This window comes from Sabethes cyaneus, chromosome 3 (genome assembly GCF_943734655.1).
Source record: "Sabethes cyaneus chromosome 3, idSabCyanKW18_F2, whole genome shotgun sequence".
Taxonomy (NCBI): domain Eukaryota; kingdom Metazoa; phylum Arthropoda; class Insecta; order Diptera; family Culicidae; genus Sabethes; species Sabethes cyaneus.
This window is the reverse complement of record NC_071355.1, coordinates 80,331,093-80,357,714: the sequence shown is the minus strand read 5'-3', so window position 1 is coordinate 80,357,714 and position 26,622 is coordinate 80,331,093. Positions and strand designations below refer to the sequence as shown.

Sequence of the window (26,622 nt, the reverse complement as noted above, 5' to 3'; positions counted from 1 at the left end):
AATCAATAAAAAGGACAAAAAATTGCCATGTGTGATTTTATAGGTCAGAATCGTTCATGAAAACAGAGATTTGTTAGCTTTTAACTACCGCCGATCGAATTGTTATGTTTCGCCTAAATTTCGGATCGGCATTACAGTATTACTCGGTCGCATAAAATTGCGTTTTTCATGTATAAAATTTCTTTCATTGAATAGTTTTCAACCTCAAAAGTTCATTTTTCCACAAAAAAAAACAACAAGGTATAGGGTATTGTCGTTATTGCCGGGCCACTGTTATGGTCGGGCCATCACGATTTTACAGTTTTAGTAACTCATGATATCTATGATACAACCATTGTAAAACTTCTCTCTGTGATAGCTAACTTTTCACAATATTGTGTGTTTAAATCGTGTATTCAAAACACCCGTACTGAACTCAGTGACTAAATCTTACAAAAAAAGTTTTCTAGGCGCAATGAACTTTTCTTCAAGAAATGATTTATGAAAGGCAATTATCGAGATAAATTTTGAATATGTATGAAGTGTGTTGTGCTGCACACGAAGACTATAGACAAATCCCCTCCAGTAAGGTGCTTGGGAAGGCTAAGGTGAAATACTAGAAAAGCGCTATTTGTAAAGGTCGGGCCACTTGAGTAGTCATGGTTGGGCCACCATAATTTTAAGCGAAGAAGCGCAATAATCACTAGAGAATCTCAGTCACGTGAACTGTGATGAAATAAAGCAAAATTAATACGATAAAACCCTAGATTTTGGTTGTTATTTTCATTGTAGTTGTACACTTCGGAAAAGGCGATTGTATTGATTTTACAAGATCGCCAAAATTTCGCAAAAATGCAATTAAAAATAGGGTATTTGTACCTATATGAGCCGTTGTTCACGGAATTCATTATTTTCATGTTCTCTATATAGAATTTCAATACGTATGTTTTAGATTTTCTGCGGTGGCCCAATCTGTACGACATGACCCGACTATGACAACATTTTTTGTCTTCACGTAAATGCCTATAACTTTTTTATTTTTCAAGCAATCAGTTCAAAACTTTCCTGAAATATACCTTATTCTTAGACCTTTGCAACAATGTATTTCGATTTCCAAAATTCCTTTTGAAACGAAAGTTATGGGCGAACTCCAAAACGTGGCCCAACCACGACGACACTCCTCTACAGCCCTAAGGGTTGTACGAAAGGGTGACGTAGGCCTATGTTAACATTGTATTGTATTGTATTGTACATATTGAATACATGTTTTACTCGATGAAGTATTCCTCTATGTCAGATCATTAGAGCAAGATCTAATGCAGACTGCATTTCAGGCATGTGTATGTTCATAAGTATCTATCGCCTCCAGCTTGGCTCATCAAAACAGTAAGCAGATGCGCTACGGAAACCGCTCGTGAGGTTCAGATCTTCGTTCGTTTATTGTTTGTGAATGATCTAGTCAAAATGCCGTCCCAGAAGGCACAGAATTATCATGTCATTCGAGCTCCTAGTAAATGTTTCAAGATAAATGTGAATATCATCCATCAATCAGCCTTGGTGGCCTCCAACATCAAGTAATAATTGAAGAAAAAATTGAATTTTCTTTCAGTTAAAAACATATCTTTGATGTATCAGCAACAGCAAAAATTGTTTTAGGGAATTTTACAGTGTTGTAGCTAGTAGTTTGAAGTTGTCGTTGTTGTTTTATATTAACGACACTTTACACAGTAGTTTGAAAAGAACGCCACAAAAGTAGTATATATTTAGCGTTTTAGGTACGATAAAGTAAAGATTTTTACAAGAAAGTCAATTTGCAATTATAAATGCGAAGTGCAGATTACCAAGAATTTTATTTAACCTTCATTTAATTTGTTGGTAGCCCTTAAAAGGGCCATTGGTTACAAATAACATCAAAGCCAAAGCAAGTACTATTGGTTCTGGTACCTACTTACTGAAAAAACAACTGAACTAATCAGAAAGCATTTAAACACAGTCTATTAGCCATAGTTTAACTATTACTGGCTGTTATTTTCGACATGAAGGCTACTTCAGAGTTGTCGCCATCAGTGAATGTTTAGTCTACCAAATTATGACAATTTCACACCTCTGATGGCAACAGGCATGTAGGTTATCGGCATCGGTTCATTGCATCCTGCACCGAAAAGCTTTTACTAGCCGCTATCACAGTGGTCTGCTCCCGTTTGTCATTCCTAATTACCGCTAGCCTTCCATGTTAACGAAATATGATCTCGTTTTTACATACATTTTCACTATTAAGCGTATGAAAGATTATTACAAGTATGTTACTATAAAATTGCTGGACATTTTATCTTTCCAACGACATATTAACAGTTATGTTTCGTTCAGTAGTATAGAAGTTATAAGCATTTGAAATCTTTCATTCAAACGTTACACTTCTATTTTCGTTTTCACATAGTGCTACCCAGTCTCAGTATAGTAAACAAAGACGTAGTCCTACGGTAAAATAAAAGTTGTACTCAGTGATTCCCGTCACCCGGTACCGGACACCGAGCCGTCCGGTTATAATCTCAGAGTATAGCTTGGTTCGACCCATGCACCTTCCAGCATTGGACAAAAGGTAGGAGTCCCAACGACAACTCGTTAAGCGTAGCTACCAAGAACCCCCCCCCCCCTCCTTCACCTTTCCACTCTTTCCCCTTTATTTCAAAAAAACTTTTCATTACTTTCCCCTACCCTTCATCCATTGTAGAACCACCGTTTCAAAAAATATTATGGAAACTATGTGAAGAATTGCCGGCAACTAACTGATGCAAAGCAGCATATGAAACGTTCAAAACTATTCTCGGATAAGAGAGTGCTCACTTTCCTCGCATTGAGAATTCTGCCTTACGTCACATGCACAAATGCAAGACCACAGTTTCGAACAAATTCCTGCAGTAGGGGAATTGTGTATAACGTGCCCCCCCCCTCCTGGCCAATGTGCCTCCCCTTCGTTTTTCGCTAAACAAGCGAAATCTAAATGCAAAACCACCCAGAAACCAGAGTATTTGATGGAACTTGTAGCATTACACCTAGTTAAGTAAATTTAGATCGAGCAGCCCCTCGTTTCGATGGTCTGCTCAGAATTAGGCTAGTTGAGTCGAAGAGAGAAAGAGTACCACCCTTGGTACGTTCAGTAGATGTGAGAGCTTGAGTGCCATTGAGTTGTTCGCCCACTGGAACTCGAGATAGGTTGGAAAGTTATGTGGGAGCGGGTGGTTGCGACGAGTACGCACCTCCCCAAGATGATTTAACCCTTGTTCGGCTATTTGCCCAAAGAAAGAAGGAGGACTCGGGTTCGTTTCTGGCGTAAAGAGAAACGGTTCGGTTGGATCCGAAACTTCGGATGCAAGAAACCAATACTTTAGAATGCTTCGCGGTGTCTCCGTCGTTAACAAATAACTTCGGAAAAACGGACTTTCGTAAATGATTACGTAGTTCCGGTTAAGATGTATTTTTACGATGCCTCGCTGATCTGAGGGACAGCAAACTGTTACTCTGCCACTTTGTTCTAGACCGTGGAAGAGTTCGGCAGTGGTTTAAAGTTTCTTGCTTCGCGCCGCGTAGTGATCCAAAGGTATCACATGTAAGGGTAAAATAGTTTAGTTAGTGATTCTCAATATAGTTTTTCTTTTAGATAGATTAGCTCGTTAATTCGTCTAGTGGCAGCAGTTTAGTGCAGATTTTTTCAAGTCGGAATATCGGGTAATCCGAATTCCTGTAAAAGGTATTGTTCAGCGTTAAATAGGAAGAGTGCAAGTGCGTGAGGTTAATTCCGACATTACGATGTCGACCGTATCTTTTGTGCAGGTAGAAAGTTCTGCAGACGCCATCGATCCGAGCTACATCGACCGTTCCCGTTCAGCTGTAAGCCACGTCGTTATACCACGCCGTCTAGTGACAAGATTGCCTGGTCATCCGTCATCCACGACCAGAAGAACGCCGTCCACCAAAAAAACCACGCGCGTTACCTGGAAGCCGCGCTCGGGTCAGCACGTTCCCGCCTTCGCGGGACACCGAGCATACCACGCGGATCGCAGCATTCACAGGAGGTATCACGTAAAACCATGGTAGTGAGTACGATTTAATTCTTTTGTCATGCGCATGAACAAAATTTCCCCCTCCGCATATATTCGCCCGGCGTCGCTAAGAGCGGCCGGTTCAGTGCACTGAATGTCTCGGAAAATTCCCTGCTAAAACTCATAAATTGAGTGATGAGTGTTCGAAACCACCACCCCCAGTGACAAACGTACTTTTTTATGCCAAAATCCTAGGTCAGCGATGCTATCGCTGAGTAACCGTTGCCTCACGCACTCAAATCCCCCACGAAACGAGCTGTAACTGCAGATAGGCCCTAAACAAACGCTTAGCACAGATAAGCGGATAGCCGCGAGAGCTAAGGCACCAGTCTAATGTGAATTGCATAATTTCGCTAGGGTTAGTCGATAGGCCTGGGTTCGAGACCCGTAAAAACCGTTACTGTATGAATTTTTTTCCTTTTTCTGCAATGAATAAATTATGTACGTACAAACAGATTACAATTAAAAATCTATTAGGAAGCTATTTTTGAGTTATTATTTCGTTAAACGATTTTGCCCTTCGGTTACCGTTTTAAGAGTATCTTTTTCGATTGTGATATTTTGGGTTGGGCTGACTCAGAGTTTTCAGCCTGCACTGTTGGTCCCTAAAGCGTTCGATGAGGAAGTGGGTAAGGAACAGACCCTGTGATGATAACCGGCAAGTAAGGTTTACTTAGCCACCCCGAGATTTTTTTTTGAGTAATGGTCGGCTGACGCCGCCGAGTTTTTTTTTAGAGTCTTTGGTGGATTGCTGAGGTAGTTTCCGGTACAGTTGAACCGTCTTCGAACCGAAAGTCAGAAACAAACTGAACCCGCCCGTAGGAGTGGTCTCATTTAGCTGGGCAAACCCAACAAGGTGGATGGTCTCTTTCGGGAGTGGCGCTTAAGCCATCCGCTCACTTTTGCATGACGTTCCGGTTCCAACTGCCCCGGGTTACAAACTAGCCTACTATGCAAGTATGACAGTTGTCACATGCTGTAAAAACAAAACAAAAATAAATTTGTTTTTGAGCAGCATCCGATGTAACTTTTGGTGTCATTTCCATAAGCTATTTTCTTGTCAAAATCTGTAAATAACCGGTTGTTGCCATTCGATTGCGTAAAGTAAACTTCAAAAAGACATCCCTGCCAAAAATAACGGTATGAAACGCTTGATTTGCTTTAGCATTCAATATTTTTTCAAATAAGTAAAAGTAGGCCAATATGCCCCACTTGCGGTGGTGCAATTTGCCCCCTTTGATGTGGCTATAAACATAAGTAAACAGATCTAAGTTGAAACCAATTGCCATTATTTAATTCAATTAGTATTGTAGAGCAACCATGGTGGGAATAATTTATTATCAACGTCCAAATTCTAGGCAATTCAACTACCCGGTACAAAAGGCCACAGCTGCAGTATAATGTGCCCCATACAGAAAAGAAAAAGTGCACTAGAAGGCCGAAACTAGGTTTATTTTACATAAAATAACGATATTTTGCAAAACAAAGGAAATAGTTTTACTTTCTACAAAATAGAGTTGGTCTGTCACTGGTAGAAATACTCAAATTACCGCATTGAGCATATTATACCGCAGGTGGGGCATTTTACCCCGCGCAGACGAGAAACACAACATTTAGGTGCTTTTATTAAATAATTCCTAGCATGTTTATTCCACAATACTAAATGTAATAAATAATTGCAATTGGTTGTCAGCTTAAATACCAACATATACACGTAGTTGTAACGTTAAATTGGGGAAGTATAACGGAGATATATCCATTTATTCTTAGGGGGGCACATTATACACATTTCCCCTACCTGTTTGAATACAATCTGGCAAAAGGAAAGGAAGACCGTTCACTTTTCGATGACGTTTCATCTTCAGGACGTCAATTTGGACTAATTTCAAGCTTAAATGTTAAAGACGGTTGGAGAAAAGGGATGGTTTTATACTTTAACAAAATTGTTTACCTTCAGGACATCACATTGGATTAGGTTAATGCTGAAATGACAACATCGGTTGAAGAAGCGGGGTAGTTTTGGACTTTAAGGTACTTCCCAAGCACTGATATCAAATTGGAATAGGTTTAAGCGCCGTAAAGAATTTTCGACCTATTGAGATGAGGAGTTTCTATCACTTTTTTGCAAAAAAGACACGTGCAAACCATGATGACGTCTTTTCTGCGACCAATCAGAATGCAAGGATTTCTAGTTGGACAATGCTTCATTTTTTCAGTTTTTCAATAGTGTACACTTGCGAAACAATAGCGTTCTTCATTTGAGTCAATTCTTATTCCGATCGATTGGTGCAAAAATATTGAAAATCGATCGGGAAACCACTAAGCTATTAGCGTTCAAAACCTGACCACTTTTCCAGAAAGATTTTTTGGAATGACACCCTACCCAGCCAAGCCTTGCCGTAAGACGTAGTCCTTACGTAGTCCGATTCGTAAATACGCCACATATAGCTGTCCATGCGAGAAGCATGGATATTCATGGTTAATACCACAAATTTCCAATAATTGACCTTGCGCTTTATTAATTGTTATCGCAAACGCGAGACGAACTGGAAACTGCAGTCGTTTAAATTCAAACGGCAGATCGATGGGCATCATGGGGATACGTGGAAGTAGAACGTTGTCTCCTTTATATTTTCCTTTTCGTATTGTTGCTTCAGTAATGTTGTTCATCAACTTTTGCACCACCAACCTGTTGCCATTACATAGTTGATGTTGATTAATATTCCTCAACATTCTAATTACTGATCCTATTTTTAGTTTTAAATGGTATGGTGGTAATCCAGGTAATTACAACGAATTTAAAAATTCAGTTGGGTAGTTTACGACATCGTCTTGGTTTGTAACAGAATCCATCGATTTGCACGAATATATTTGGCTCTCAATTTCGCCTTGAATTATATAGTTTAATTTGTCCGCGTCTTTGTTTTTTTGCAGCCAAAATCGGTCGTTCGCTTAACCATGCATGGTTTCTGTAATTTTGACTAATATTCGGGAATACTTTTTTGATTTCATCCTTTGATGCAGTCAGCTGACAAAAAGGTACAAGTACCAGCGAACCACATGCCCTGGCGGGTGTTGTGGGTTCGAATCCGGTTATAATCTCAGATAATAGCTTGGTTCGTCTCATGGCACCTTCCAGCATTGGACAAAAGGTAGGAGTCAAAATGACTACTTGTCAAGCGTAGCTACCAATATCCCCCTCCCCCTCCTTTCCTTTCCGCTCTTCCCCGCTTCACCAAAAATTTTCATTTCTTTTCTCTACCGTCCCTTCATCAATTGTAAAACCATCATTTAAAAAAATATTAATACATATTTTCATATTTTTGCCTTCCCTCGTCAGTGCTTCCCTAGCACGAATGACAGAAATATATACGATATAAGCTATGGGTTAAGCTTCCTTATGATTGTATTTATTGTCGCCCTATAGAATCCGATCGAAAATTGGGTAGCTTCAGCTGTTGCTGCTTCCCACGGATAAGGCAACGAAGACATGCAAAATCACCAAGCGAGGTGTTGGAGCTGGAGCACTCGTTTCGCTGCCGTGAAGGAATATCTGGCTGCTGAAGTTCTGGAATTGGCAGGAAATATGCTGCTCGCGACAACGAAACGATCAGAATTATCGTCACTTGCAGCAACATCCGCAACAACGAAGAGTTGAACAAATTGCTGTCCCGTGTCACCACTGCTATGAGAAGTGTCTTTCCGAACATCCAAACTGTTTTGTTGCTGCCCAAGAAGACGGAAAAGAAGGCTTTAAATTTCCAGCATATCACGCCGAAAAACCGTTCTTTTAAGAACGAAACATATGTTCATGAGGATTTGAGGAATTTTCACTCACTGATTTTAATTCTATTTAATTTAGATTGATCTAATTGCTCGCTTCTTATCAAATAATTTTAACCGATCACCTCTCGCGGTTTTGTTCGCTTGTTGCTGGTGGTTCATACTCCAATTTACCGAACAGAGAACTACGTTAAGTGCGTTAGTGCAAGTTTATTGCAAGCTGGAGTTATGATAATGAAACAATCGGTCCTTTCAAGGGCCACACAACGATTGAAGAGTTTATTATATTTTCTTGTCCAGTTAATACCATAATAACACAGGAAACGAGGGAAAAGTTGAATTTTTCGCCATTGCGGACGACCGACAAATGACGGAAATAAGTTTTCTGGTCACAGGCTACATTTTCTGCGACTAGTGATGTCTGAAATTTTCAATTATTCGATTACCGATTAATCGGTGAGCGTTGTCTGCACTTATCGATTAATTTAACTATTTGTGCTGACAGTATTCGATTAAAAATTAGTCGAATATTCCTCTTGTTATTTCATTAGTTGAATTAATTGAACGATTAACGGACATCACTATCTGCGACTTCCAAAACGTCTGCAGGTTGTAAATGCTTTATTATGAGTGTTCTTTTGTAAGCGGCAGAAAAGTTGCGCAAAATTTTCAACTTTCTGAAAACTCGCGCGTACCGTCTACCGATTACCCGAGGAAAAGCACTATTCAACGTAGAAACATCATAAAAAATTATTTACTGTTTGATTTAGTTACTGGCTTGGTTTCGTTTTTATAAAATATATTCGATCAATTCATGGATATAGCTCCAAAATCGGTTGACTTTGACCATAGAATAGAGAATGAAATGTATTGAATTACATTAAATTTTGAAATCTGATACGGTGTACCCTGGGTCCTCGATTCATTCCCTGACACAGATATCATAATCCAAAAGGAATTGGGACAAAACTTTCTCTAAATTCCCGTTCAGTATTAGCAGTTCGTACTTTTATTAGTGACTACTTTTATTAGAGTGTATAAAATACTAAGAATTATAATGTCTCAGTATATGGCAGCGAAATATGTGCGCGATTTCCGAAAGCGCACAAAGGATCAACTATCCGAAAACTCGGCTAAACAACCAAGGACCGATGCCGAGCGTGCTCGGTGTTATCGGGCCAATACAATAGATTCAATCAATTCATGGATATAACTCCAAAATCGGTTGAGGATTCAACATATACAATGTTTCTACTTTGATAAACGTTACGTATGTAGGTTGTGTACATGAAGAATCGTATTATTACATACATGGATACATCCTACTATCGCTACAAAGAGACTTACGTGGTCCTACGTCACCTATGCGGTCGTGTCTTGTGCACAACCCCTCTGATTTTTATACAAAATGCTATAAATTATAATAACAATAATCAGGTACGGAATTTTACTCTAGGATTTTCTTTTCTTTTTTTGCAGGATGAAGAAACTGAAGAAACTACTAGCCTAAACGAGATAATTAATATATTCGTACAAAAACAATAATCTCAGGAATAAGTTGTGGGTACAACTGTCGGTAGACAGCAACATGAATGGTAAGTTTGTTATGATGTTAAGTAATTCAGCAGGGAGAGGCTGTTATAAGAATGATCAACTTACGAGCGCAGAACGCAATTCAATTGAGCTTAGACGAAATTGATATCCTGAACGTAAACGGTGCTGTGAAATTGCATAGCTTTTCACTTCGATAGATTTGAGTGATACACAACTTAATATTAACAAAGATATTATTTATAATGAAAGTGCACGTACAAATGACTTCTTAATGACTACACGTGACAAATTAAAATCAAAGACATCTGAATAATGATTAAACAAACGACACATACTAGTTACTGGCACATTATACGCATAATTTGCTCTTGCTGCTGGAGGGCGAAAAAATGGCGGATAACGTAAATTGTGACGACGTATATCATAAGCAGTTGAGCCCGAATCTTACGATCTGGAAAACATAAATATCTGTTCAGAATTCAGAAAACTGAGGATACATTCCATTGGCCAGTGTTTGCGAAGATGTTTAGTCTTTGTATTACTATATTTCTTTGAGTTCTTATACCGTGGACCCCCGTTCGTTTGACCGTTTTTAATCTGAACACTTTTTAATTTGAACCCCGTTGGTTTGCACGACATGCAAATTAAAAATGTCAAATGTTCAAATGTCATTCTCAACATGGCATCATATCCTAATGCAGACAATGCACATGAACACAATTTGTTTGTACTGGTCTAGCATGTTTAATCAGTTTCATAATCTGTTTCCCAACGATTACGATAGAAATTCGATCGGAGAATGAAATATTCGCTGCTTGCAACTGCTAACTAAATCAAACCATCAAAACAATAACAAAGAGCAGGGCGGCCAGTTCATACGAGTTTTCGCATATTTAGGGTGGCCAGTTGTTCAAATTAAAAAGTAACCCCGTTAGTTTGCATGAGGAATCGTTCAAACGGACGGGGGTCCACTATATTGCATAATATAGCTCCAAGATATTGTACATAAAAGAGTCATAGCCGGAAACTGAAACAATTTTTTTATGGTCGTATTTAATTTATTTAACCTATTTTCCATTGATTTCAATAGCTGCTTAGCCAGGTCGTTTCCTGCTGCAGCAATGGCATTTAAATGCGCTAGACAAACCAGCCAATCCGTATTAAACTGGGATAAAGCAACATGTATCTTTTGTAATTTTAATGTCAGATTAAAAGAAGGTTCAAACGCTTTGCAAAAATTTTCTATAAAAACCGAATGTTGCGAAAAATCTGAAATAACAAAATATAATTAAATATTGGTTTTTATAATTTAAAATTAAGAGCATTTACCTAAATCTTTATCCGGATTTTTAAGCAATACCATAAGCTGTGTATCTTTTATTGCCTGTAGGTACCTTAACAGAATGAACCACATGTTCCACTTCGTCTCATTCACTTTTGGTGGCAATGGAGTTTTATTTAGTATGAATAGCTTACGTGTTGCAATATGTCGCATTTTAATGCATTTTTAATTTAAATCGGAAAGAGTTGTTTTGTATTTTTTAATAACATCCCACACTGCCAACTGTGCAGTGTGGGCTCCACACCTTACGCTCCCTAAAATCTGCTCAGTCTCATCGTCATCGTTAGGATTTTCAAAATCAGACGCATCATACGAAAAGTCAGGTTCTATTTCAGTTTCAGTTTCAGGTTCAATGTCATTTTCTTCCTCAAACTCAACATCATTAGAAGCTTCGCCAAACTCCTCATCGTCATTTTCGCTATCGTGAGTTTCTTGGGTTCCAACTGACGATATTGCAGCAAGCTCCTCTGGAATAATCGAACCTAGCGATACTGCTGTTTCGTCTTTCGTTGCCATCTTCATGTTTTTGAAATAACGAGCGGCTGCTAACATGTTGTTTCCGTTATCACTAGTTACGGATAATACCTGCTTCAAATCGATATTAAATCCGGCCAATTCTTCCTCAATGACATTTTTCAGATTTATCGCTGTTTGCCTCTCATTCATTTCATGCATAGCTATTGATGAAGCCATGCAAATTTAATTAGAAGTCTTATTAAATAGAAGTTTCTGGGTGGCCGCACAGATGCCTGAAAACAAAATTCGATTTTCCGCATCCAATAGGATGCGACTTTGTGCCTTTTTTTTATATCATTTTTCAGTTATAGAATAAAATTTAGACAGGTGTAGAAGGAAGCGAACTCCAACCTGCTGGATAGGGTTCAGATCCATTGTACGGAACTGGCCACCCTGTAGTTTACAGATAGAGGTTAGAATAAGCTTACTCATCGAGATGAATAATTTCAATTTCTTCTTCGTCAAGCAGTCGAGTCAAGTAGTTCAGTCGAGTAGTTGAATCGAGCAGTTAAGTCGAGCTGTCGAATCAAGCAGAAGTCAAGCAGTTGAGTTGAGCAGTTTAATCGATCAGTCCAGTCGAGCAGTTTACTGGAGCAGTTGAGTCGAGTAGTCTAGTCGAGCAGTGGAATCAAGCAGTTGAGTCGAGCGTCGAATCGAACAGTTGAGTCGAGCAGAAGAATCATGTTGTCCAGTCAAGCAGTCCAGTCGAGCAGTCGAATCGAACAGTCCAGTCGTGCAGTTCAATAGAGCTGCTCAGTCAAGCAGTCAAGTCGATCTGACTTTAATTTTTTAATTTTTATTTTATTTTTATTTCATTTCCAGACAAGCCGATCTGTCCAATCAAGCAGTTGAATCGAGCAATCGAATCGAACAATTCAGTTAAGCAGTCCAGTCGAGCAATCAAATCGAGCAGTCCAGTCGAGCAATCAAATCGAGCAGTCCAGTCGAGCAGTCTAGTCAACCAGTTGAGCTATCGAGCAGTCCAACAGTCGACCAGTGAGGTACAGACATAAGCCTCTTATATAAATAGATTGAGACAATGTAACAAAACGGGACAAGCAATATGTGATTGCAGAATATTTGACATAAACGTTAATCTGACGATATCACGACGAAGAGATAAAGAATCTAATTCTAGCAGCTTACAACGGTGCGAGTAACTTGGGAGCTTCAGAGGATTTTATCGATATACAGTAGTTTTGAAATTTCTCGACCAACAATTGAAAAGGTGCCCAAGTCCAAAATGTAAACAAGTCGAGTGAGAGTTATTCCTTGCTGGACTAGCATAGAAAAATGAACCCTCACACGGATTATTTACATTTTCTACTTGGGCCCTTTTCAATTGTCGGTTTTCAGTAAAATCAAAACTGAAACCATTATTAATCAGATTGTTTCAAACGTAGGCGACAGGATTCCACATTTTTTGTATTTTCACACGATAACTCATACCTAGCAAGGAATCACACTTAAAGGTTACACTCTAAAATATCGGCTAGTCCCTTCCACGTGAAAAATCGCGTGAACTTCTGTATCAGTAACTGACATGGACCTCAGTTGCTAGTTAATGCTAAAGTTGCTAAATTTTACTGAAATCCCATGATGCTGGCAATATCATAATTTCAATCATATTGCATCTATTTCTTGCAAAGAGAACTTGTGACATGCAGTGTTCGTTCGCTAATTGATGATCAATATAACTTCGAAATTCGTTAGCTGAATTGTTTGTTAGCCAAAAAGTAATTATTTTTTGGGAAATGGAAATGGAGAAATGGCTATAAACAATTTTATTTTAGATATTTAACCATTTTTAGTGTTTATCATTTACTCACTAACTAATCTGTCCGTTGTCTAAGGTACACCGGGGCAAGTGGGACCTAAAAAATGCATAGTTTGGGTTTATTCCACTGTGTTTTCTATACCTATGATTATTTCAAAATTCTTTTAGCACAGAAACTCTTCAGTGGTATCACTTCGAAGGATTAATTACGAAAAAGGCCTATCAATTTACATGAAATGAATTTGGAAAAGAATTTTCAAAATTATGGCGATAGGTCCCACTTGCCCCATTTACCGGGGCAAGTGGAACCTATATTCAAATTTGATTAAAAAGCATAAAATAATAGTAAATTGTGTAAGTTAATATACAGCAATGTTAAAGCATTGCAAGAAGCCATCAAAAACAATATTTGTACGAAAGGTTCATTCAAAAATAACGTAACAAAATCCGATCACAACGGGCGACTTTATAATTTATATAAAACACAGATCGTGAGCAATTACGCTGTAAAGTATTATTGTAATGAAATGTAGTTGAATATGTCGTTGTATCCAATTATTGCGAGACGTAATTTAGGATTAATCATTGTTTAATAGCTCGAAAATACGATTATGATCTGTTTATTCTACCATGTCCAATTCGGTAGAGCTACTCATAAGAGATAGTTACGTTTTAATAATCACAACACTTTATTGTTTCAATTCCAGTTGCAGATTTCCTTAATTATATCAAATTTGACTTTCCAAATTCAATTAACATCGTTTAGGTGTAACCAAAATGTGACCAAACTGTTTGTTCCCTCACAAGCTGTGCATGTGGGCTTCTTTTTTAGGGGCGCTTGGTTTAGCCTTTTTCGGTTTTATTTTAAAGTTTTTTTTTATTTTATTTTAAAGACAAATAGAATTGAGGCTATCCAATCTCGGTTCGTAAGATTTGGTTTACGATTGCTTCCGTGGAATGACCCAACACGCCTGCCACCGTATGAGGATCGCTGTCGTTTATTCGGAATGGAGACCTTACAGCGTCGTCGCAACTCAGCCAGAGCTTTATTTGCGGCCAAACTACAGAACTACGGTTACAGAACCTGATAGTTCCTCCCAACAACTCGACTAGCTACTCAAGCTCACTGTTCGTTAGAGGTGTAATAAACTATAACGCAATACCACCGATTGTTAAACGATCAACTTCTGAAACAGTTTTTAAGAGGGGCTGCCTCGATTATTGGAATCGCAATTAATGTTAGTAGTTAAGTTTTTTTGTTAGAGTTAAGTTTTTGATGTACAATACTAAGACATCCGCAGGTAGCAAATTTGAAAAAGGTTTACCTTTACGCTACTGGGTAATAAATAAATACTAAATACTAAACTATTGCTCGGAGACATCGATTCACCGCCACTTCTAGAGCAGATCAATCTGAACGTGCCAGTTGTACTCCTAAGATCCAGAGAGTTCTTGAGACTGAATTTCAGACGGACGAACTACGGTAGAAATGATCCTGTTTATGCTATTTTTTGTGAATTTAATAATGTGTACCACTTGTTTGATTTTTCTCAATGTGCGTTAAGTTTCAAAAAAACCTTGAAGAATTTTAACTTGTCCGTGTGATGTAAATAGTAGTAGTTCTAGCTTTAATTTTTATTCATGTAGACGAGACTTGTCCGATGGATTAATAAACAATAACAATAACAATAACAAAGCTTTACTGGTATAAATATTATGCAATTGAACTGAAAACGTTCGATAGTTCATCTAAAAAATGTATTAAGGCAGGAAGTTTTGTGCTGAAACACTTTATTTTTAATAGGTCCCACTTGCCCCGGGTGCTTTCAAGTGCCGACCTTATTTTGACCTATTTTTTTTAATGCCGTTTGTCAAATTAAACAACTAGTTTTCGGGTGTAATTTGATATACACTCATTATGTTTACCTACTGGCAGAAAAACATGTACTTTTACGTAAAGCCTGTGTCCAAAATATCATTCATAAAAAGGTGCGTCAAACTTACAACGCAAATTGAAAATAACGCTCAAATTGAAAGTCCAATTTTGATGTTTGGAATGCCTGTTATAAATAATCTATAATTTTAATACATGCGTTTGAGTTGTATCTTTCATTTCTAGAAAGGTTCGGTTGGAGAAAATGAGGTTGAGGAGAGTTATGAGCTCCGTTCCCACTTACCCCGTATTCCCACTTGCCCCGGGGTACCTTATATGATTTTGTCTGAAAATTTCTAAAATTATCACTGTTGTTGTATGTTTCCACCTTGGGTTCCTGTATATGGTAATTTTGATTGTAGATTTTGTTGTTATATTCAACTATTTCTAACCTTCTAACGACCCAACGCCTGTGTCCAATGTTATAGAGCAGCTATGGGTCAGAATCGCTACGTCTCGTCGAGTTGTGAGTGTGGGTGTCATCTATTTGCCCCCGGATCGACGTAATGATATTAACAGCATTCATGAGCACGTGGACTCTATCGGTGCTGCTTGCTCCAACTTGGACCTCAGTGACTATGCTGTGCAGTTTGGGGACTATAATCAACCTCAGCTCCGATGGTGCAAGTCGAGTGACGGGTCTTTCCAGGTTGACTCCCTAATGGCTTTATCTGCTGCCAGCTCTACACTTATCGACGGTTTTGCCCTACATGGGTTGGTGCAAGTCAATGGTATTGCCAACAAAAACGCCAGATTTCTTGATTTAGTCTTGAGTAATGAGGCCGCAACGCCAGTCTGCACCGTTTCGGAAGCAATTGAGCCTTTGATCACTCTCAACGCAGACCATCCTGCTTTGGACGTCCTGTTGAATCTCCCAACGCCGATCATTTTTGAGTCTGCCTTCGGGAATGATGGTACACCAGACTTTCGCCGAGCTGATCATGATGGAATCAGATCCGCTATCTCTCGCGTTGACTGGCAGACAATAAACTCTGCTACATGTATTGACGACGCCGTCGATTATTTCCAGCGAACAATCGTAAACCTAATTAGTGAATTTGTACCCGACGCCCACCCGCCTTTAAAACCTCCTTGGTCGAACAATCGCCTACGCAGGCTAAAACGGCTGAGGGCTAGAGCTCTACGAAGATACTGCCGGAATCGTTCTCACCTTACAAAACAGGAATTCAACCGTGCGAGTAACTACTACAAGAAACTGAATAGATTTCTGTACCAACGCTATGTTCTCCGCACACAGGCATCTCTGTGCAGGAATCCAAAGCGATTTTGGCATTTCGTAAATTCCAAGAAAAAAGAGGCTGGTCTGCCAATGTCGGTTCACCTTGGGGAACAAGTTGCTAACTCTGAACTTGAGAAGTGCGATCTTTTCGTCCAACACTTCAGGAATTCGTTCAACGAACGTTCTGCCTCACCTGAACAAGTCGCCATTGCCATCAACGACTGTCCTAGTGATACTTTTGAGTTCTGTCCATTTCACATTAGTGAAAAAATCGTAATGTCTGCACTCCAAAAGTTAAAGCTTTCTTATGCTGCTGGTCCCGATGGCATTCCAGCGTCCATTCTAAAGTTGTGCTCGGAGGTGTTACTCCACTTACAAAACTGTTTAACAGGTCACTGCAAGAGAACAAATTTCCTGAACTATGGAAATCCTCATTTATGTTCCCTGTTCACAAAAAAGGTGATAAGAGAGACGTTGGGAATTACAGAGGCATCACCTCCTTATGCTGCTGTTCTAAAGTTTTTGAGATTATTATCAATGAGGCGCTTTTCTGCTCATGTAAGAACTACATTTCAACTGCTCAGCATGGATTCTATCCTGTTGCGACAAATTTGACCGAATTTGCATCACTATGCGTTCGCACAATGGACAACGGTGGACAAGTTGATGCTGTCTACACTGATCTCAAGGCAGCATTTGATCGAGTGGACCACGAAATACTGTTAAGGAAACTAGAAAAACTTGGAGTCAACAGATCCTTAGTCGCCTGGTTCAGATCCTATCTGATAAACCGATCGCTTCGCGTTAAGATCGGAGCTTCTAGTTCCGAAGTGTTTACGAATGTTTCGGGTGTCCCCCAGGGCAGTAACCTTGGGCCACTTTTGTTCTCGTTATTTATCAACGAACTTTCTGTCATACTGCCATCTGGTTGCCGCCTGTTTTACGCCGACGACGTCAAAATATATAACATCATCAACAGTACTAATGATTGTGGCTACTTGCAACTAAGTGTAGATCGTATGCAGAGTTGGTGCTCCCGGAATTGTTTGACACTTAGTATCAACAAATGCAATGTGATAACCTTTCACCGTAGACAGAAACCGATCATGTTTACTTATTCAATTGCTGGACACAGACTTCAACGGGTCTACCAAATTAGAGACTTGGGAGTTACTCTTGACTGTGAGTTGACCTTCAAACCTCACTACAACGACATTCTGACGAAAGCCAACAGACAACTTGGTTTTATATTCAAAATCTCCGAAGACTTTCGCGACTCGCTGTGCCTACGGGCGTTGTATTGTGCACTAGTCCGCTCAGTTCTTGAGTTTAGTAGTGTGATATGGTGTCCATACCAAGCGTGTTGAATTGCTAGATTCGAGCGAGTACAAAAATCAGAGGGGTTGTGTGCAAGACACGACCGCATAGATAGGTGACGCAGGACTACGTAAGTCTCTTTGTAGTGATAGTGGCATGTATTCATGCTTGTAATCATTCGATTCTTCATGTATACATGCTATATGCAACATATATACATGCTACATGCGTTGTATGTAACATTTATCAAAATAGTAACATTGCATACGTTCAATTCTCAAAAGATTGTGCATTTGAAAACAATGTAACAAAATCAAGAACACAAACTTTTGCTTTCCTGCTACCTTACTGAAATTAAAGATTGTTTTTATTATCCATGGTTTCCCACGTTGAAGGGATTTTACCAATTCAATCCTATTTTATCCACAGCACATCTTTTCACTACACTTCTAATGAAACAGCAAGCATGCGTATTCATACAGAGTCGTATTATAACCGAACACTACAGCTGTAGCACATTTTTCCAACACAAATATCAAGTTCGCCGAGGTTTAATCATCTCGCAGTAAAGAATTTGCGATCTGTTGGGACAACGAACTTGCGTCATTTTTTCTGTCATACTTCCCTAACACAGACATCAAATTGGACTAGGTTTAATCGCGTTCGTAAGAAATCTGTTGGCACGAGGGGGCTTTGTTACTCTCTCTGGCGTACTTCCCAAGCAAGGACATCAAAATGGTCTAGGTTGAACCGCGGTGTTAGGAAATCTTGTTGAAATGAGGAAACTTGGTCACTTGTTTTGGCTTACTTCCCAAGCACAGATATCAAATTGGTACAGGTTTAGATCATCGTAAAGAATCTTCCAACCAATCACGAACCGAGAATTCTGGTAAAACATGGGTTCATTATTTTCAATTTTTCAATAGTTCAACATCAAGAATCCATACTTTTCTTCATTTGGGTCAATTCTTAGAAGATTTTCCGATCGATTGGTGTAAGAATATTGAAAATCGATCGGAAAACCGCTGAGCTATTAGCGCTCAAAACCTTTCATTTTTCGTGACGCTCGCATTTTTCGATTTTTTGGAATGACACCCTATCTCAAAACTTGCCGTAAGACGTAGTCCTACGTCAAAAGGTTTGTTCGCTACGCACTTCGTTGGCTACCATGGCGTGATGCTACGAACCTGGCTTCTTACACTGATCGCTGTCGGCTACTTGGAATTGATACCCTAGAACGGAGAAGATTCATCGCACAAGCTCTCTTTGCTGCTAAGATCATCACTTCGGAAGTCGATTCGCCTGAACTACTCCGGCAGTTTTACTTCTATGCTCCAGAGAGAGTTATACATCAACGCAACTTTTTACAGCTCGCAGCTCGTAGTCGACAATACGGACAAAATGAGCCAATCCGTGCCATTGCCAGTGCATTCAATCTCGCTTACAGCATTTTTGACTTCAACATTCCATTGCATGTTTTTATGAGAAGACTATCATGATCCTGTGTTCGTTTTATTTTTCATTAAGACAATATTTTGTCAGATGAATTTTATTCAATAAATAATAAATAATAAATAAAATAACCTGTAGTTTGTCATTTGCTATGAATTTTTAGTATCGTTTGTCACTATTGTTTTTAGGATTTTGTTCTGTTTCCGCACTACTGGTCTAAGAGTCACCTAGTTTTACAATTATTGTTCATGTGTGTGGATATACTTGATTAGGCAGTGGGGGTGTAGGGGTGTTTTTGGTTTTATTTTGTATAGAAAATAGTATTCCAGCATATATACTATTTAATCCTTCTACGTCTGTTCTTTTGTTGATTGCGTTTGGGCTGTACACATTTCTAGTATGGCTAGTGACGATCGTTTGTAGCTTCGTCTAATATTTTGCGGATGTGAGGTTGTTCGTCTATGCAATGGGCGATTAAAGCTGTTGTTTCCTTGAGAAAGTATGGTAGGTTGTTCTCTTTCTCCTCTTCGCACGTGAATTGTAGGCTGGGATGGTATTTGTTGAAATCGTCGATTAGCTCCTGTATTTGATTTTGGTGTACTGCTAGAAGGGGTCGTCCACCCCAGCCTACAATTCACGTGCGAAGAGGAGAAAGACAACAACCTACCATACTTGGACATGCTACTAATTCGACTACTAATTCGTGGCCCAACACCGGAGGGACAAAAACTTTTTAAAATATTTGTAATGGCCTAATCAATAATATCATAAACTTTCGAAAAATATTCTAGCTTAGGCTAGCGGAAGAAATGCACCTGTTTATTTCCATTTAAAAGTTTCAAGGTATATTATTTCGTTTGCCTATCTGTTTATAGCAAAACATCAACTTACGCAAAATGGGCACTAATTTTCCGACAAAAGAGATTCACATCGCGATAAAAACTATCAATTCCGTAGTCTGTATAACATACCTACAAGAAATCTATAAAAGGCATTATTACAAAAAGTTCGGAATCGAACCCTAAGAGTTATGATTCATTTGAGCATCTACTCATACGCTTCCCTTTTTCAACCTAAAGCTCAGAATCCGCTTACCTTTCTATTTCTACCCTATGTACCGAGTACAAATCTCAAACCCTCCTCTGCTCCTGAGGTAACGAACCAAAATGATAACGGAAGGGGAATCAACAGCAGTTGATTCCTAAATCTTCAGTACAAAAAACAAGAATAATGCGCCGGAAAAGGTAAAACACTGCCAAAGAACATAGACGAGCGTAAAATTTAGATCTCAAGAGTGAGATTAAGCAGCATTCCCCGCCGAAAACCCTGCGTTTGCAACAGAAAACTTCAATTAAGATCGTTGTAGCTCGATAGGAAATCCGAACTTCTATTATTGTTTTGTACCAGGCCACCCTCTTTTCTTTGCACGCTAGGTGTTTCCCAACAACGCACAAGCTGCTGGCCGGTGGCTTCCTTCCTGATTTTTTACTTCTCTCCTGCCCAGCCAGCTGAGTGGAAGGTTTCCCTAAATGGATGTTTATTGTCAATGACAAGAACTTGCAGTGGCCAGCTTCTGAAAGTGAAAGTTGCTCTATTTACACAAGGGAAAGGGCGGAAGGAAGGAAAACGATTGTCACCCGACTACGCGTAACGCCTCAAGCAGTGAGGGAAAACTTCTCTCCCTTCAGTGACGTTTTTCGTCGATGTCGGAACGGAATGAAGGTATAAATTTATTATGAAGCTATTTATTGAAAATTTTAATTAAATTTTCATTTTTTGGATCCATTCCCCGCTCCATACAGGTTTCACGGGCTAGTATAGATAGGTCAGCGCAAACAAAATATTACTGATGCCTGACGGTCGCAACTTTTACGCGTTTTCCTTGCCGTTAAAATGGTGCTGCCGTCAGTTGCGAGGCACAAGTTGATACAAAAAGCAAAATCACGGAGCACAGCAAAAAACCACCCACCTGGAAAGAGATGAAAGATGGCCGAATGCAAAGGATACGCCGTTTGGGAAGTCAAATTGATTGAAAATTTAATCATCGTTTGGAAAATTTCCCCATTAGGCTATAGGCTCACGTTTCTGAGCATCAATGGACGAGATCGGTTTCAATCACTCGTCGCAAGGGCTGCGCATTACCTGTCAGTTTTTCAGTAAGGATAGTTCTAGCTGATAAAATTAAAAAATCACACATTGCTGTTCGCAATTATCATCAAGTGAGAAAGGCATTGCATAATCGCCGACTCCAGCCCGGAAACCCACCGCAGACTAAATGTGTGTACGCTACGTGTGCCTGTTTAGAGGTGGCCTCCAACAACGAGCCGAGGCGTAGAGCTACTCGACCGGCGCTATTTTTCGACGGCATCTCCGCAAACACTCCAAAAGAAACCCGGCGAATGACGGCCGCATTCACAGTCCGGTTCGTTGAATCCGTTGACTACAATAAAAAATAAACGAGCGACCACTTGAATATGTGAAAAATTAAACTCTTGAAAGTGATTGAAGCGCCTCTTGAGAATAATGTAATCGTTGAATAAAAGAGCTCGTTTCACAAATAGTTGGACAGCCTGCTCGGCATAAGAGTTTCCGCTATGGTGTCAGACCAACCGGGTTTCTAGCTATTACCTGTAGGTAGGTAGGTATGGTTGATGGTTGATAGGTAGGAAGCACACTGAAGAGTTGTTACTTTTTCACTTCGTTCCTGCAAGTCAGCGCTTAAGTCCGAAAATTGGCCCCTGGGACTAACAACGAAATAGTATGTGAAATGGGAAGGAAAGACTGAGAAATTCTTCGAGACCATCAAAATGCGTGTTCTGCTCTGCGTCGGCATTCTTCATGCTCGAATTGGGTGCTTTTCTGACTATTTTAAATTGTTTATTTACATAGAGTGCCGAGTGTTTATTGTGCACCATTCGAAGGATTATATTCTATTATTCTGCTTTGTAAATTTGGTCGCAGAGCTTTGCAATGCATAATTTTTTCGTTTGCAACGTTGATAAATCATACTAAATAAAACTTTCGCATTTCGCAGTTCACGCAAATTTCACGCATTTCAAGGTCAAAGACAAAAAACACGAGTTTGGTCCAAAACTACTTTTATTAAAACTACAAAATACTTTTATTGGGTACCAACTTCGTTGGAAAAGTGTTTCGAGTTGAGCATTTTTCAAAATTAGGTTTGGGCCCAAAATATCCAAAGTTGTAAATTGAACGTTTAAAAAATATTTTGTCGTATGCCTACGTTTTTCTACCCTTTCTCGTAGATTACTAATTGCCTTGATAATTCCTTATTATGATGTACCATCAACGGCAACACGAGCGGCGCCGCAGATATTTTAATTTCAATTATTGTTACATTGAAACATTGTCTACAGTGAACAAGTGAAAGCGACTACAACCAAGTTAACACCAAATTAGACACTAATTCACCGCAACACATTAGCATGAGCATATGAGGCTGCACACATCGTAGGTGGCTATATAATCGCATTACATACCTGGCTACGTCCGAACAACCGCAGGGGAAGTGGACAGGAATGTTTATTTATTGTCAGATATATGGGCTTTGCCCGTCATCTAATCTAGGATACAAATATAAAATATAATACCAAATACAAAATAATATAAAATGCAGTGGTTTTAGTGTACATGTAATTGACCTCTCAGCAATAGCCTAAATTTTTCCTTAATAGTATCAGTCGACATATTTAAATTTAGTACTTTTCTAAAATTGTTCATTAGCTGCATAAAGCGATAGGCTGGATCATTGCGCGCGTAGTTAGCTCGATGGTGTTCTAGAGTGAAAGGCCTTGGTCTCCGTAGAACTACTGTACTCTGGTTAGCAGTTATTCTGGATTTCAAATAATCGCTGTCGTATCGTCGTCTCTGCAAATTGAGAAAAAAGCTAACGTCCACAATCTGGTATCTATTTTCCAGAGTATCCATATCCAGCAGACAGCACAAATCTTTACTGAACTTTACTTTACTTTACCTACTAAATAATTAAAATAACATATTAGGCTTACCTACTACCAAGCCCTGGTGGCTCAACCATCTGTGCAAAATCTCAGTTTTAAGGTCTGGGAACCACGCAGCATCGCACCCCCTAGCTTAGCTACTCAATAGAGTATTACCGGGTATGGCCGCGTGGAGGTGTTAGGTAGGAGCTTGGGCTGGCAAAAGCTATATTGATCGCTTTCTCGTTTACCTTCCCCATTTCATACTCAACACTAATACACTGAAACACATGCACAGAAAAACGAATTCATGCTAAACTCAATGTTTTGTTTTAAGGGTACATAAACAACTAAAGTTTTTGAAAAATTCATTATTTTTTTGTTTCAGATTTTGATTCTGCAGTCTTTTTTGCTTATTTTGATACTAATTTTGAAATGATCCGACCACGGAAAGTGGCCGAAAAACGATCTCACACGTAAGCATTCCAGTGCGGCGTGGAACAACCTCGACGGAATAAAACGCCGCTCCTGAAAAACCACGATTTTCAAACTTTATGTACCTTTTTCTCAGAAAGTACACAACGTATTACCACCTATATAACATATATACTGAAGTAACGAGCGGCTGAAAAGGTGGTAACTACGAAAAACAGAAATGACCTTTAGGGATTTAGCGCTCTCAATAACTTCCTTGTTCGTAGCCGTCGCTTCCTCCCCGACCTATAAAAAGCCGTCGCCCACGTTACTTGGAATGTGCGGCAAGGAGGCCGACCATCTTACGCTATGGTCTGAGATACTGGAACGTCGGCCGCGGTCGGTCTGAGGCCAGGGCCTTGGCTGGCCACCAGTAAGCCGGTGGCCTCGCATACCTAGGTCGGCTTTTCCTAGGCATGGTGGCGTCACACGCTCACGACAGTACCTCAACGGATCGGGCATACCGCGATCACCGCACTCTCTTCGGATCGCTTCTCCAAATACTTCTGGATCGAAGTATGATGTCTTCCATCCACGAGTGGTTGGAGTGTTGGCTCTACCCGCCGCCTGCCGCCTCGTTATCTGACCGGCGCCATAGCGGACCGCCGGATGGTCATTGTAAGTGTAGCCATTGTCTACCCTTCAGTTTCCTATCAGACCAGGACTGCCGAATATCACGTCGATGATATACTCCGCACCAGGGCTTGAAAAGGGATCGCAAGTTGAATGTGACTGCCGTGAATGCGAACTTTCCGCATTCAAACTCCGCTTTTTGAACGATCATTTGACTGTTTTTCTTATCCAGTCATTCTGCTGCGTGCGCTGCTGTCGTCTTACAATTCATGCGGCATCTCAGCAAAAGCAAACAGTCAATCTCCCGTTTTGCTTTGCGCTTTGAGAATATAAACTGCAAACTGACTGGAAGCATACGGTGACGTATTTTTTCGTTTCTCTTTTTGTCTCCAAATCGGCTGCTCACAGTAATAGTTTGTCACCCGGACGTCGGTCCGACGCAAGCAAAATATTCGTTTGTATTGGACGGAGTCCGACCGACTTCTTCCATGCACATGTAGTGGTTGTTTTTTTGTAGTATTGAATCAAACGATTGTGCGGTTGCTTTTCGTTCGCGTGGTGATTGCCAGTCATTTGACTGTTTTGCAGTCATTCGCTGCTCCAAACGGTAAAGGTAACTTGATCGAAACGAAAATGTCAAAAAGCGTTCATTCTGTTGCGTGCATTCGGCGTTTGACTGAGCAAACTGCCAGTTGTTTTATGCATAGCGTTCGTATTCCACCTCTAAACGGACGGTGTGAACTTGAATGCGCGTTGGTGTGACTGCGGTAGAAAAAAAGGATCGGTCGAAGCCCTGCTCCGCACCATTCCTACTGGAGGTACTTATGGTACCGACGTTGGCCAGATCTACGCAAAGCTTTGCCAAAGCCTCAAGCAGAATTCAACCCCTATGGTTCGTGTCACGACTTTTCCACTCTACCTCCCAAGCGTTAGAGTCGCCTGCTACAACCACCGGCCTTAGACCAGTCAGCACAACGGATACTCGTTCTACCATCCGCGTAAACTACTCGATAGATCAACTCGGCGGAGTATAACAGCTGCAGTAGAACACTACACCCACTTTGGCAACCGCACATCTCTCGTCTGTGGTTGACACAACCTCTTGAACCAGGAACTTGCTTGTCATCCATAAAGTCGCCGTCCCGGTCCTATCCGAGACCCAGTTTCCGTTTCCAGTAGGGACGCGATATGGGTCCAAGATGATCGCAATGTCCGTTGCCGTCTCGGAAACTGCTTGGTGTAACAGCTGGTGAGCCGTACTGTAGTGGTTCAGGTTGAGTTATGTCACTTGCGCTATGAACGTGTCTTGGTCGCCGGCACACCGGTTGGGCACTTTGGTTCTCCCGTTACGTGCTTTGCGACTCGTTTACCGGTACAGATCAAGCACTTGGGAGGATCCGCGCAGTCCCTTGCTTTATGGCCTGAACTGCCAATTCTCCTGCACAATTGACTCCTATCTGGCCTCTTGCAGTTCCAGGCCTGATGCCCATGCTCGAAGCACCAGAAGCAAGCCTCCGACTGCTTGAACATGCTTAGTGGGCATACTGACCACCCCATTTTTAGCCTAGCAGCTTTCAGGGCTTCGTTTCTGTCCGCCAGCGGAAGTCGTATGATGGCTACCTGGGTCCCGGTCTGACCCTTGCGCAGGCGAACCGCCTCGGTTTCCACCACCACTCCACTTTGTTCTTTGAGAGCCTGTACGACCTCGCAAACTTCGGTGGTCTCATCCAGGTTTTTAAGCTGGAGAGTCTTTTCTGGTGTGAGTGCACGTATCTGCACTCCATCCTCCGCCACTCCTTCCGCTACCGAACTCTTCTTGGTGGTGTCCTTCTTTAATTCAAGGCTCATATCGCCTGTGCCTGAGCGGCGGATACTCCGCACTTCCGCGCCCAGATCCTTGAGTAGGGCATCTCCTCTCATGACCTTCAAAACCTCCGAGTATTTCTACCCGCCGGTTTCCTGGATAAGAGCGTCGCCCTCCTTCGCTCGCTTCCTCGTCGGTTTAAAAGGAGCTTTCTTTTTGGTGGAGCAACCCGTCTTGGTGCTTTCCGCTGGCGATCGGTTGGCTCCGCCAGTCTAAGGGCTTTTACCGATCAGTCGTATTTGGTCCACTAGGGGTGCCATCCCCCGGGGACTATTTCGGACGCTTGGCGGATGCCTTAGCGCTATTGGTAGCGCTCTCCATGGCCTCCTGGGCCGCGTTGCGGGCAGCATCTGTCTGTACTGACTTCGACGCCCTCACGGTCTCCTCCTTCGTCGTTATCGTTTTCGCTGAGCAAGCTCTGCTTCAGGTCTTTGGAGAAATTGCCGCGACCTGACGTGAACTCGGTGATTGTATCGAACCGCTGTGACGCTGGTAGGCCACTTTAGGTAGTGCGTCCCTTTTCTTTCCCGTCGCCGTGATTAACGCTGGGCCGTTCATCGCTGTGTCCGACGTAGCAGGCATACCGCTGCCATGGCCACCCACACTAGCGCTTCTAGTTGCATCCTTCTCCACGCTTGGTCCTTCCCCCGCGAACAAGTTTGCTGCATTTATTAGCGTCGGGCCGTTCATCGCTGCGTCCGGCGTGGATGCAGTTGGAGCGACAGGTGTGCCGCTACCCTTTCTGCTTACGCTGGCGCT

General features: G+C 40.8%; 1 protein-coding gene across 1 annotated transcript in view; it reads right to left on the bottom strand.

The window, feature by feature from the left end:
* LOC128739774 (uncharacterized) overlaps nt 1–25,847 on the bottom strand; it is a 38,436-nt gene extending 12,589 nt beyond the window's left edge. The window contains exons 1-2 of the mRNA XM_053835277.1: nt 25,637–25,847; nt 11,008–11,435 (exon numbers count right to left, since the gene is read on the bottom strand). Of these exons, the coding sequence (XP_053691252.1) occupies nt 11,008–11,435; nt 25,637–25,847 (639 nt within the window). The remainder of the gene's footprint in view (nt 1–11,007; nt 11,436–25,636) is intronic.
* Between the last annotated feature and the right edge of the window lie 775 nt (nt 25,848–26,622).